Consider the following 14,806-nt stretch of genomic DNA (forward strand, 5'->3'; position numbering starts at 1 on the left):
GGAAAGTGTCTACAAGTTGCTTGCTAGCAATTTCAGGCTTTTGATTCAGAAATGTTTCCTGTCAATAAATAAATAAATAAATTAAACCTGTTCCCAAACTCCTACACTACATACCAAATATACCAGAAATTGAAGAGAAAGCCTGTGACACACGGACTGTGAAGAAACCAAGAGCTGTATGATGAAAACTCCTCAGAAGTTATGGGTGTCCCATCTCTTCGGTTGGTCTTACTTTTACTTCTCACTGCTTGCTAATCTCACTTGGGTATGCTAAAGTGTCATTGGCCTTAAAGCTCTCATGGGTGAAATACATTGAAAACGTCATTTCACCACAGAATGGAGATGGAAATGGTGAGAAGTCCACATCCCACAGAGAATTACAAAATAGCATAGACTAGAAATTTCTACTTCCTCACACTCCTTCAACTGTGTAATGGAGACATGGAAAAAGTGCCTATTTTTTTTTAATCAAAATATAAGACTCCAAACTGATTGATTTGCTGCAATTAATTTAGGTGAAAAAATGTAAAAGCCATAGACTGGAATCACAGGCTCAGGTTGAGACACTTTACAGATCTACCGTCCGGACCCTTTTGACTTTATGCACATTTAAAGTATATTAAAAAGCAGTTTTAGGGTGAAAAATGTAAGGTTTCATTCGTCATCGCCCAGTCTAGGCAAACAATGATGAGGCAAAGTGGAAAATTTCATGATGGTAACACCAGAGTGAAAATGAAAGCTAGAAAAGCTATGCCAGTAAACCCATCTCTTCCTGCCTACAAATCATAAGAGTCAGGCCATGTTTAAAAGTGCAGCAATATCATAAAATCCCTTAATCGGTCATTTTTTCAAAAAATTCCTGGGTGTGGACATAACAAGGAAGTAGAGGAGGACGAAAGCAACCAGACAACCAATAATCACATTTCTCTGTGCCTGAGTGCACGTTGCCTCAAGCTGACACGTCTTCCAAAAAGTACTGACTCAGAATTGCAGCAGTAAAGGTCAGTTACCAGCAGATTTAAAGTGAAAAAGTAAAACAGCACCTGGCATTTGATTGGTAGTCTGTATGTGGCTGTTCGCTGGGCTCTGCGCCTTGCATTCCATGACAAAATTTCATTATATTTAGCTTACTGAACACTCTCAGGACCATAAACAAAAGCTGGCACATGGATGGGGAAAATGCACAGAACAAGGTTTCTCACCTCTGGTACTGCAATTTGTTTTGGTCATAGCTGTGGTGTAAAGAAATGTGACTTTACAACTACCTCATGCAAAAATATATTTTTTCCCCAAGAACTAACAGTGAGCTACAGAATAGCAAATGTGCTCTTATTTAATGATAACAGACCACTGACTGATCTTGGAAGGGTACAGAACTCCTCATCAAGGCCAAACCTACTCTCTCCCTACTTGGTTTCTAAAATGCCAGCTGGAAACTTTTCTCAAAAACTGCCTAATATTTCTGTGTTGATACTGTCTCTGTCCACTTATCTGTTTGATAAGAAAAGAGATTAAAAGTATAGGAAGACCAGGAAGGAAAACACCATGGGAACATTCCCCACATCTAGAAAAGCGAAATCTCATTCTCCTGACCACATTAATTACCTACCTTTTGTATCAGCCCCAGTTGTGGTTCAGTGCTATCTCTAAGCCCACAGATTAGCCTTCTGAAACAAAGCAACGCTTAGGAAAAATTCAAATCTGGAAAAGGGATCTGAGATCAGCTATGTGCAGCCTCAGCTTTCAGTTTTTGACAGCCCATCTTCACAGACTGCCTGCGCAGTGTAACGTATGCTCTTTTTTCTAACCATGGAGATTCCTTTGGATAAATTCAGTTTGACAGACTTATATTTACCAGAAATGATTTTGTTTTTCAATCTACCACGGACTGTGATATAATCTCCATGCGATTCCTAACAGCAACAGGAATTTAGTAGGGTTACAGGAAAATTAAGATTGAAATGTACCTCAGCAGCTCTTCGAATCTATCCTCTACCCAAAGCAGGGTTGGCAACCAGGTCAGAGGAGGAGGCTCGGGACTCAATCCAGGCTGGTCTCAAAAACTTCCAAGGAACAAGACTGGACAACAATGACAGGCAACCTGTGACATTGCTAGACAGTCACAGAATCAACGCAGTTGGAAAAGAACACTAAGATCAGCTAGTCCAACCGTGTCCTCTCAGGGAAAAGTTGTACCTTATAACCAGTCCAATCTTATTTCAGTTCCTGTTCATTGCTTTTCATCCTCCTGCTGCACGCAGCTGTGAAGAACACAGCTCCATTCCCTCAGAGGTCCCAGAAGCTGCTACCAGGTGCCCAGGGTCTTTTCATCCCCAGGCAGTACAAGCCCAGTCCCTTCAGCTTCCTCTCATGAGGCACATCCCCCAGGCCCTAACCATCTTAGTATCCCTCCACTGAATTCACTCATTTAGCAGGCTCTTTCTTGTACTGGAGCCCAAGCTGAACCAAGTATTGTAGCACAAAAGATGCAGGTAGTCTGATTGAGCCTCTTTTCCAATCCTACCTTCTTTAATAGTTTCAGGTTGGGGTTGTCTATTCAGTTTTATTTCAGTTATTTTTTGGGAGCAAAAAAAATGCACTGCTTATCCAAACAACTCTTGAACATACTGACATGAAAGACCACATTTGAAGCTGATTTTAGAAGGGAGAACAACTTTTGAGTTAGAAAATTCATTAAAAAAAAAAAACAACAAAACAAACGTGTGAAAGAATCTGTGCTGATATACAGTAAAGTCTGATTCTAAAAAGTTACAGACTGAATTATGAATAAGGCAAAGTCATTGGGTTTAATATGTAATAAACTGTCCTAATGAAAACATTAGAGGAACAAATTAATTAGCAGGTGCTCTTATGTGTAACAATTTTTGCCCCTATTCACAAAGGAATAGGATGCAAAAGACATTTACCTGTCTAAATGTTTCATATAGCCATTGCAGTAAGGGCTATTTGGACCACAGCCACCAAAGCAAAAGGAGCTGTTCACAGGACTAACAACATTCCTGAGTGACAGAAATAATTCTTCCAGCATGTTCTTGCCTCATCTTGTGTTCACAACGACTAGTTTTAGCTTAGTCCTCTGAGACTTGGCAGGAGGGACTGTAAAGGGGAATTTTCTGCACCTTTACAACACTGTCCAGTTCAGAACAGTCCCCTACCAGTATGAGACTAAAATCTCAATGTTATTTCCTTCTCTCACTTTTTAGCAAAAAGAAAGAAATCCTCAGAGTTAAGAATGTATTGATTTGGCGGAGTGCCATATCAGTTAAGATGACTTCCAAAGTATATAATGACATTACCCTCATTTCCCATCCATACCATGTCTGATAGTTCTGGATAAGGAATCAAGTGAAAGCTCACATATGGCAGCTTTTTTCATTCAAGCAATTCTATGATTATAGACTAATACATACAGACAAGGTTTACCTCAGTGCTTCCTTTACCAAGCGTTCTCTATGAACACAAGGCTCTTAAGAGTGTTACAGACTCCTGCAGATCAAAGTTATACCATTACAACTTGTGATCTCTATGAGAAATAAATAAGAAAAGAATTCTTAAGTAGTGAATAAAAAAAAAAATCACACATATGATACAATACAGTCAGATGCTAAAGGGTCCGGTTTGTTATACAACCTGTTTTAAATCAAAGCGCCTTTGTTAGATGAGTTGATGATTCTGTTCTTGGATTTTCTGTTCCTGTTCTGTCCTGGATTTTCATTCATGTTATTTCTTATGCTGCCTTTCATAGCATATAAATTCTTTGTATTATGCAAGCTGTAAAACTTTCATTTTTGCTTATGAAGTAACTAAGGATAATGAATAAATTATACAGGACAGGGATTTGCAATCCATTCCTTAAAGTTCTCAATTCACAAAATCTCTTCAAGATATCAGTATTTAATCAATAAGAAATTACCAGACTCAGCAGCATATAACTGTGTAAAATACTGCTGGTTGTATTACGTCCATCGGGAGCAGAATTTGGATTTCTATTTACTTCTAAGCTGTGCTCCTTAAATGATTGTAAACCAGCTTTGACCATCTTAGTATCTTCCTAATTCAGTCATGCAAGTAGTAGGGGAACAACCATCCTACTCTTACTCGCCAATAAAGTTCTGATCAGTCAGAGAGGTGCACTGAGCACTGAAATCAGCAGGCTAAAGAAAGACAGTGTTGGGAGGGGAAGAGAAAGAGTACGTGAGATAGGGCAGACAAGGTAAAAGTTCTAATTGCCTTGGTTCCTAAAAGCAAAACACCGTCACACAAAGTATCCAGATCCACTTTGCACTGTTGTTTACTCCATCTTGAAGCTTTCAACCTAGTTGTTAATTGTAGTTGCAGTTATGCCTTTCTATATAGAGAGTAAGGCAGAGACCCGCATACGTAATTCCAAAGGATAAGATAGAATATGAAACAGCTGTCAAGAAAAGTGATCTTACTGTTCTGAGGCAATATGGTAATACAGTGAAACAGACAAGACTAACTAAAGCATAATTCTTAAGGTCTCCCAAGTGCCTACAAGCAATGCGAGAATTACTTTTGAAAATCTTGGCTATAGAGCTACCACCTGTTTGATGTACTTCCAGCTAACAGAGGACAACTTCTGCAGAGCTCTTCAAGTAGAGCCTGCAATTCAATAACTGCCTGCATTCTCCACTATAAACAATTAAACACACTGCTTTGTGACCTCTAAAGGGATTTGAAAACAGAAAATAAAACAAGCTCTTGCAGTTACGCAACCATGGAAAACCAAAGATGTTATTTATAGGAAGAAAACTCAGTCCTTAGATTAATGAGCATCCTGAAGGAGTCACCAGGAAACACTGCCTACGCCTGTGTCTGCTATCATTTTCCAGTCTACTAACTTTGATCCCAACAATCAAAGAATTGAGTTGGAAGGGACCCTTAAGGGTCATCTAGTCCATCCAACTCCCCTGCAATGAACGGACATTCACGGCTCAACCAGATGCTCAGAGCCTGGTCCAGCCTGACCTTGAGCGTTTCAAGGGATGGGGCACCACCACCTATCTGGGCAATCTGTTCCAGTGCCTCATCACCCTATCTATCTCCTTACACCCAAACTAAATCTCCCCTTTCTTAGTTTGAAACTGTATCCTCATGGTCAATCACAACAGACCTTGCTAAAGAGTCTGCCCCCTTCCTCCTTACAACCTCACTTTAGATTTTGGAAGGCCGCTCTCAGGTCTACCTGGAGCCTTCTCTTCTCCAGGCTGAACAGACCAGCTCTCTCAGCCTGTCCTCATAGGGGAGGTGTTCCACCCCCAGGGTCATTTTTGTGGCCCCCTATGATGTTTGATGTTTTGAAACAAAACTGTTTTCCTTGTTCCTTGTTTCATACCAGCTGACTTTCTGTCAATTAAATAACACTGAGAAAATGAAAGTAAGACTCCTGTGTCATATTACCTAATGAAGAATGGAAATCAATCAGTTGCAAGAATTGTTAATTTTATAACTCTTAATATTTGCTTTTAGAATGTGTTCTGCAGAACAGCAGGAAATAAACACTATTTTAAAGCTTCTTTTAAGATACATGGAAGGATATGAAAAACTGTGCAAAAAATAAGCTATAATAATATAAGAACGCAGAGTACACTAGTATTTAAATTAAAAAAAAAGTGCAGCAGAGGAAAGAGTATTTTATATAAAGTTGTTAAGACATACAAATAACGTTTGCTCAGAAGTAATTGGTTCGAAATTCGAGTTAATCCTTTTCTAAATGGAGTGATGCAGAATACAATTAGTTGAGGAAAAAAAAATAAGGCATCCAGGTTGACAGCAGCAGGATAAGCAATTAACCTACTAGGCCTCCCAGTTCCCACATCAGGACAATAAACAGTAGGTCCAGAATTCTCCTCCTCATACTCTAGAGGTTACTTAAGCACACAAGGTTTCTTTCAAAATGTATATGCCAGGGATACCTTCAATTAATGATAAATACAAATATTGCTAAGTTCTTAGCTGTGAGTGAGAGATGTCTCCCTCTATTTCTGAACTGCTCAAAATTACTTGAAATATCAGCAAACAGCTCTGAGGAAAACAAAACATTCTTCAAAGAACAGACTTTTTTCCCTAATGCCCGCCCTGATTAATCACAAGCTGAAAGGAATACTTGATGTCTGGTGTGTATTTCAGTTAACACCATTTCATAAAACTCGGCTTAACAGAAGTATAAGATAAATTAAATCAAATAATACAAAAGTTGAAAGATATGACAGCTGACTTGCAGTCAAGAAGAAACACCCGGTCCCTGAGCAGTAGGAAAGACCACAGCAAAGCAACTGGCCAAGCAAGCAGCAAGCAAATTTTTAAAGCTATCTTCATGTATTATTCACTTCCCTTAGAACACAGCTGTGACAAAAAGACCATCCACTTTTCAAATAAACATATGCTATATTGGATAACACCAAAGGATACTACACTGTGGAGCACACAGCCTGGAAGATCAGTTCTTACAGCTAATGGTCAAGGACATTGATGATGAACGTTATGATACTGAGCATTTACGACTCAGAGGCACAGTGCTATTTGTTCAGTTTGCACCTTATCAGAGCTTTTTATGAAGGCACTCTTCGTAATGCTAAGTTGAAAGTTACCCACAAATAAGGAACTGCTTCCCTTAAGAAACATCACCCTGAATATTCTTCTCAGAAACATTGTGTACGCTTGCTCTTTACAGTATAGCAGTAAACAACATTTCTTTATGACACCTGAAAATAAGCCAACTGCCCCAGAAGAGACATCTTTATTTAGCATCAAATTCTTAAGCTCACGTGTCTCTACACAAAAAGCTGTGATATATTTATCTCTGTAACATCATAAATCATGTGAAAAAGTTCAAAGCACGAGAGTACAGAGAATGATTTAAAGATTCAGTTATTGACAAATGGCGTTACAAAAACCCTGTCTTGAGATGGAAGTATTTATTCAGTATACAGAAAGCTCAAGTAACTTTCAGCAACAAGAATGAGCTGAGATCAGTATCTCTGGCACAAAAACGTGATCAGAAAGACACACCTTTTTAAGTATGAAAAGTGTAGAATATTTTCTTTTATTTTAGATAGACCACATATTTACAATTATAAGTACAAAAATCTGATATCAAGAAACTAAAAAAAGGAAAGACTAAACAGAAAGATTCTGCATGGCTCTGAGACTGGTAATTAGTAGTAGATCCTTCAATACATATATCTGGGCTTAAGAACTTACAGACTAAACAAAATGTTTCAACTAACTCACTCATAAGTTGTCATTGTTACAGTCTTTGGAGATATGGCATTTCCATATTCACATTGTACAGAAGTTTTCCATGAATTTTCAGCCAATATTTCAGAGAGAGAGAGAGAGAGAAAGTGAAGCATCAAGTTTGGTTCTAGCCATAAACTCAATATTGATAAGTCTATAACCTGGAACTAATTACTAAGAACTTGTTTCTCAATTTCCACAGCTGAAATGTGATCCAAAAATCTTTCTCCATACTTCAAAAATTATAACTAATTTACCCAAACTATTAAGCAGAAATCTCGTAACTGTCTTTTCCTTTCTTCTGATGTCTGCTTTGCACAATCCTCCCTTGAAACCCTGTCTGTAGCATAACTGACAGAGCTAACTGTTCAAAGGCAATGGAGAGATAAGGCCACCCCCAGCAGTACGGGAAGTTATTGACATAAGGTCCTATAGAAACCAGCTGCAAAACTGTTTCCAGAATGTAACTGTTAATTTGTAAACACAATAAAAACCGGTGAAAGCAGCACTGGTAACTGAATGTTTACTTTGGTAACACCAACAATAATCAGGCACAGCAAAACATGGGACTTCGAAGTTCAGTTATTGCATAAAACACCTATCAACAGTGCATTATTACCAGAATTGGCATGATATAGAAGTACAGAAATAGCTTTGGGTTTCTTTTTTACTGAAATAAGGAACCAGTAACCAGAATAGGCTTGGCCCTATTTGCAAAGTCAACGAGAAAAGCAGCTCCAAAGTTGAACTGTGGATGCAATCTATCAACTTGCACCCAACATCTCTTCAAAATCTTCAAAAATTCTACATGGCCGAACATGGAAACAAATGCACAAATCTATTTGGCAATGATATTTTCTTTGCAACCACCAGCAGAGAACCCTGACTGAGATTTAATAGTTAAGTTTCCCCACATGAGCAGCAGCAATCGAGGTATGCATAGAGCTGTACAAGTCTTCTCGCAATGGCTCTGCTCATGGCAATTGACAGAATCCTTAGCACAGCACATTAACACCTCATTAAGAGATTGGTGAAAAATGGAATAACTGAGGAAACAGGCAGGGCCACAGAAAGCAGAAAGGCACAGAGCTGAAGAAAATTCTGTTTACTGTATGAACTCTCAGGTCAAACAGGGAGAGCAACAGGGCACCAAATTAGGGCACCTCCACAATCAAGTGACTTCTGATAAGGAATTTTTCTGGATAACAACTTTAGGCTGAAGTACTGATCTCTGCTCAAATTTTGTTTCAGAGTTCAAGTTCTCATCTATATTTTGAGTAAAACAATGCATTTCACCTCAAATTACACTACTGAAGAAGAGAATGTTTTATGTCTTGAAGGCAAGAAAGCCTCAGCTACAGATCTGGATGTCCACTCATTAGTGAAACGCTTCTGTCTTAGACACTGAGGTCACTTTCACTATTACAAGGAAGTAAACAGTTGTTTGCACTATCTCTCCCCACTATCAAGAAAATTTACCTGTTCTGTAGCAGTGTAAATAAAGTTATCTTCAAATCACAGGCTTGTTATTTTGAAAACGAAAAAATGTTTTGTATGAAAAAAATGACAGACATCCCATAACACTGAGCCACCACATTAAAATTATTATTTCATTATTTTAAATTTTTTTTAAATTATCAAAACATTACTCATACTGTCTCCTGCCTCAACTGTGTTCCCCCTCTGCACCCTACAAGAAGTACATTTCTACCAGCTCCAAAGACTCCAAAGACAAAATTCACAGTCCCTGGTCTGCCATAACAATTAACTCTTATACCTCTGGTCTGATGATCTCAGATCTCAGCTGGCACCTCAGGCATTTGGAGCTGCACACATGCCATGGTTACACCTTACAGCTCCTTGCTGTATTCTGTTGAGCTGTTCACAAATTAAATACTATGTTCATATTATTCTTACATACATCCAATTATTAACTGAGCAAAACATGTTTTTTACTACATAAAGTTGGACAATCAAAGCAATGGAGGGTTACTGAGCGAGTCACACCTAAATTTTGGTAAACCAGTATGTTTCCATACACTGTTACGGCTACTGAGTCCCAATGTTTTCGATATGTACTGAAATATCGCTGTCACTGCACCTTCATACTAGTCAGCTGTCTTTTTGCACTTGATTAAAAGATAACACAGTCCTATGTCTATCTTTAAACCTGTTTGAGCTTTACTATTTGTGTTTGGTTTCATACTGAATACTCCTTGTCAAATGTCAGGGCTGAAACACTCGGTGCTCCACCTTGCATCAGACTATATTGGAAAGACAAACCAAAACAGCTGCACTTTCCAAAAATGTATTTAAGTAGTTTTCCCCATATGAAGAAAAACTTGCATCCTTGCATCCATTCTACTAGCTTCATTCTTTATTATTTGAAATTAAGCAGTAGGGTGCCCTGTATGTAATACCTTAATGCCTTCTGATGCAACCAGAAATATCAGAAAAGTATCTGGAAAGGAGAAAGAACTGAGGTTGAGAGACAAGATGAGAGAGACCAGAATTAAAGAAGATACAGAACAGAAGCTACGAAAGTGTAAGACGTATAAGATGTGAAAGATGAAGGGCCAGAGAGAAGACAATGATGATGGTAGACCACAATAACAGTGTGAAGGAATGCTTGATGATAGGGTATAAAATGAGCAGGTATAAACAAAAATTTTGATACAACACTTTATAATATAAACTTGCACATTATGGCCTTAATTTCTTTTACAGCACTTGTCTGAAATTGTTTGATTGCTTGGAACTAGGCTGCACGAAAAAAAATCTGGAGCCCATAACAGATCTCATTTAGCACTTTAGTTCTATTTTTGCAGGTGAATAACCTCAGCAATTTGGAAACAGTAAAAACAGACCGATCTAACCCTCAAATACTTCGGACTTCATGCATTTACAGCAGCGCGTGCTGCCATCTGGAGGCAGAAAGTTCCAAGTACAGCTACAAAGAAGATGCAGTGGAAGGAAACCCATACCTCCCTAAATTTGACTAAGACAACTAGTGTTTCTTTTGAGTTTTTAACCAATGAAAATTTATTAGGGCAGTGAAATTATGGTCTCCTTTTTAAAAAGAACACAGACTCCCCATTTTTAAAGGATGTTTATTGCACAATTCAAAAAGATGTGAAAGCCTTTATACCTGTGTAAGGTTGCACGTTTCAGTGATCATGCCATTGAGCGCACAGAACTCAGCTGAATGGAGTCTTTTCTGGAGAGTGTAGAAATTAGGGTCACAGGGAACATGCAACTGTATTAAAATAAGAAAAGACAAACATCAGTTCAAGTGTAAACCTACAGAGTAGAATGAAGATGTCTGTATGAAGGGACAACAGGCGAGACCAATCAACCTGGATACCAACAGGATATTGCAGTTCAAGCTTCAGATGGGCTTAAAGCCCTTATGACAATGTTCCCCACTCAGTGACCTACGCCCTTCTCTCTGCTACTAAAGATGAACATTGCATAAACATAAGCCTAAACCCAACCCATTGGTACTTCAACAGAAGAACATTGCTAGCAAACAAAAAATTTACTATTTGATGCACTTAGTGTGTGTTATACCACCGAGAATCCAGATCTAACAGTGTAATTTAATGCACAATCAAGTGAAGAGAAACTTGCTCTTATCCTGAATGAGCACTTTCCAAATCTGCAGGCTCTCAGTACAGACCTTTACACACAGTTAGGTTTTTCCACATGGGAATAACTCAGACATGAACAATAGAGCAATATTTATTTATTAATTACTTGTACTGCATTACGCTTTCATGCTCACTTATTTTTCCTGAGAAATGTTCTGGCCTGTGCAAACCGTAGGGAAGTTTAGCTTCAAACTAAGGTTTGTAATTATACATGCTGATGCTTTGAACCTAGGCTGTGTCAATTAACTATTACCTCAAATGGCTTTAGAAATATTACTGTATTTGCATTAGGTAAAATTGCAAGCAATAACTATACCATAGTACTGGACTTACTCGACTGATGTCATCTAAGGATGTTTACCAATGACATTCTTGTCTTCATCCTTCTTCTACTTCTGCTTTTTATACTGAAGGGAAAAAAAAGTTATTAGTGGAGAAAAATGCATAACTAAAAGCAATGACTGTCAGAGATTTACAAGTCTACTCATCCACACAAAATTGTCTCAGATGCAGTTCAGAGATGTGATGGGCTTTCTAACTACAATATAAAATAATGGAGACATTTGCTTTCTCACGAACACTGCATCTGATCTTCCTTTCAGCTGCAGGATCTGAATGATGCTTTTCATAGTTGCATGGCGAACAAAATCTGATTCATGCACAGACAGTTATTTACTAGACTGTAACTGCTGGGATTTAGCTACTACTATAATTTTGTAATCTATGACTAATCTGAGCTTGCTCCTGTAAGAATTCTTATTTGGATTTCACAGACTGGCAGAGATAAGGACTTAACAGTCATTTAGTAGATTAAATCACAGATACTTAGAGCAAGTGGAATTTTGACTTGTTTCATTATACTCAGAAATCCATGTTAACATGTCACGCCCACCAGACAGATTTAAATCCAAGGAAGCCCATATACTCTCAGCTGTCTACTGGCATACAAAGTACATTCTTTTATTTAATTATCTGGTTTGTCATTCCACAATTTTTCAGCTAGGATACATTGATGTGGACCTTGTAGAACTGAGTGATATTTTGAGCTACTATGATAATAAAGATGCATTTCCAGTGGGTGATAACTATGAGTAGATGGATTACCACAGTTTTGTGGTAATTTTCTGTGCTGTCTGTCCCTGATCTGCACAGCCACAGACAAGACTTGAGAAAACAACATTCTGCAAATACAACAAAATGACTAAGAGAGGATAGATTCCTGTTAGGAATGCAGCAAGTGAGTATCAACGAACTGTGACTTGCAAAAATTCCACATCTTTCCTCTGTGATAGGTTCATACTAGCCACCACTGTGGAAATTTACTGTAATTCTTAATGACAACAAGTTACACGTAGACTAACTTAAAACACGAATGGTTCTAAATAATACACTTAATTTTACATTGGCAAAGGTGAATTTTGAAACAGGAACCACTGCAATCATAAACACAGCAGACATTTCCTTTCACCTGGATACTTCAGTGTCCCAAACAACAGTTTGTACAACAGTATGCTGTTCATAATTTGCTTTGCAATGTTTTCTTCATTTTGAACTGAGTCAGAGAAAAGCTTAGACAATCTGATGCACTTACTTTGTTCATGATCCAGTCAGCATCCTCAATGGCTCTCTTAATAATTTGCTGTATTCTATCAGGATCATCTTCATCAGCATGAACTTTGAAACTCTGCAACATTTAATTTCAAGCGTTACACTGACAGTCAGCCCAACGCACCGTTGTTTAAATAAAGATCACTTTTAAACCCCAAAGAAAATTTCACGCCAAACTTTTGATTTGAAGATGTAAAAATATTCATCACAGCACCTGCCCACACTATTTCCATAACAAGGCTTATCAAATGTATTTTCCATATAAAATGTTTTACTCTTTTCACACATTATGGCCAGAAAAGCACCAAAAAGATGATCAGAAACTATGAGAACTTCACTTTGGAACAACAATCAAGGTATCTTAATGTAGAAATGCATAGAGGTACAAGCTCTGGTTTAGAAAGCATGTAACATCCCAGTAAATTCAACAAGACCTAAGTAAGTCACTGCATGGTGAAGTTTCCTTGAAGTTGCTGTTACAGTAAAACTGCAAGAGACACAGGACAATAGGTATAATCAAAGGCATTAAATAACCTCCATATGAACACCTGTTGTGGAAAACAACCCCAGATGGGGAACTAGCAAGTATTACCAAAAGGACGTGGCCAGGTAAATAAATAAACAATTGTTGTTCACTATCTTGACTAACACAAGAACTGACAAGAAAGCGAAGGAAAGCAAACAAAAATCAAATGCTCCTTCACATAATCCCTGTATAATCCTCTGAACCCACGGAGGTTTCAAGCCTACAGAAGAATTTGCTTTAAATTTCAAGGAGTTATAAGAAATTGGTCCAAATTGTAGGATTAAAAAAAAAAAAAAAAAAAAAAAAAAACCACACCACAAAAGACCTACAACACAACTGTGAACTCAATAACAGAAAAGAATTACATTTCTCACCTGCCTGATGGCATGTCTGTAATGCTGACGAATATTCTCTTCAGGAAGCTGCTTACAGCATCGGAGCAAATAACGGTACAACTGCAGAGCGTTCCGAACTGACCCAGCATTGGGTAGTGGAGCCATTACCAAGCTTTTCAGCTGTAGAAAAATCAAGAACACAAGTCAGGATACTCACTGAGTTTTATCAAAAATGCAGTAATAAAAGCATAAGGCAGTTTTACAACAACAAAAGCAAGGCATGTAAATTAAAACTTAGCACCATAACTTGAAAAAATCTTTAGAAGAAAACAATATGAAACTTGCTTGGCTTACAAACAAATATGCAGAGAAGATCACTTTACTACTGCGACACTAAGCTATATTGTAATACAGTGCTAGTATTTTCCTAGTAAAAAAGAAAACAGGAACGACCATCCTCCCCCCAAAACAAACAAACAACAAAAAAAGCAATGACAGAAAATAAAGGAGTACTGGCAGCTCCAAGAGAGCTATCTGCTTGTCAAGCCACGATGGTCCTGAGGCTCATAAAAGCTTGCAGTGTTTCCTGTGAGTATCTGTAAGAGCTCATCCACATGGTGACACTGTAGAATTAGGGCCTTGATAATTGCTATGAGTTATGTAGTAATTTAAAAATATTTCCTAGCATTGTGACTCTCTCAGGAGTACGCTGCCGACTGGCTTGTGGATGTCAAGCTTTAACTCAAAATACAGAAGATATGCAAAAAATACTGAGCTTTGAAATTTTCTGTTTTTTGGAACAGCAACAGAAAACGAACAAATCTAGCAAGTGTCACCTCAGCAACTCCATCTATGTATTGCACCAATACGTCCATCCGAGCTATATGAAGTGCTACTCAAATAAAGGACTTGTCATTTAACAGATGTCTGCCATCTGCAGAGAACTAAATTAACATTTGGAAAATAGCACTTCTACATCATTACTCTTTTAAGAACAAAGATAATACATAAGTATCTGAATAACGAAGGTGTACGTCAGCACTGTAGCACCCGCTATAATACCCATCGCTTGGATTTAGTTACGTTTTCCTGCTCTTAAGCAACGTCTTTGGCCAACTTCTGAGTACAGTACCACAGTAACCATCCTATGCATGGGCTGCTAGGAATCAAACTGATTATTCCTAATAGGCTGCAATACTTCAACAGTTTGGAAGATGCACAGGAAAAAAGCAAAGGCAGAAATTTAAATCTAAACTGCATCATTTCTAAGTACTTTGGATCCAAACGTATTTCACAACAACCCTTTAAGAAATAGCACAGTACGTGCAACACCTCAGAGCTTTGTGTAGGCCAAAACAAAGCCTGCTGTAAGCGGCTGCTTTCAGTCAGCTCAGAGCTGATCTCGC

At 38.1% G+C, this 14,806-nt stretch overlaps 2 protein-coding genes across 9 annotated transcripts in view; both read right to left on the reverse strand.

The window, feature by feature from the left end:
- NOS2 (nitric oxide synthase 2) overlaps window positions 1-10,515 on the reverse strand; it is a 32,401-nt gene extending 21,886 nt beyond the window's left edge. Inside the window, exon 1 of one of the 2 annotated variants that reach the window (XM_042879599.1) lies at window positions 10,430-10,515. The gene's annotated coding sequence lies outside the window, so the exon portion shown is untranslated. Of the gene's footprint in view, window positions 1-9,058; window positions 10,277-10,429 lie in introns of those variants that run through there. The other variant, XM_042879598.1, reaches the window with a different exon arrangement.
- The window catches only part of LYRM9 (LYR motif containing 9), a 29,345-nt gene continuing 24,916 nt past the window's right edge, over window positions 10,378-14,806 (reverse strand). For all 7 annotated transcript variants that reach the window (XM_042879604.1, XM_042879602.1, XM_042879603.1 and 4 more), the window contains 4 exons: window positions 13,440-13,580; window positions 12,523-12,615; window positions 11,265-11,338; window positions 10,378-10,537 (listed from right to left, as the gene is read on the reverse strand). In XM_042879604.1, coding sequence (XP_042735538.1) covers window positions 11,321-11,338; window positions 12,523-12,615; window positions 13,440-13,565 — 237 coding nt within the window. In that variant the 5' untranslated portion in view covers window positions 13,566-13,580 and the 3' untranslated portion in view covers window positions 10,378-10,537; window positions 11,265-11,320. The remainder of the gene's footprint in view (window positions 10,538-11,264; window positions 11,339-12,522; window positions 12,616-13,439; window positions 13,581-14,806) is intronic.

This window comes from Lagopus leucura, unplaced genomic scaffold (assembly GCF_019238085.1).
Source record: "Lagopus leucura isolate 7727_CA_CO unplaced genomic scaffold, USGS_WTPT01 Super-Scaffold_100024, whole genome shotgun sequence".
In the NCBI taxonomy this organism is placed as follows: Eukaryota; Metazoa; Chordata; class Aves; order Galliformes; family Phasianidae; genus Lagopus; species Lagopus leucura.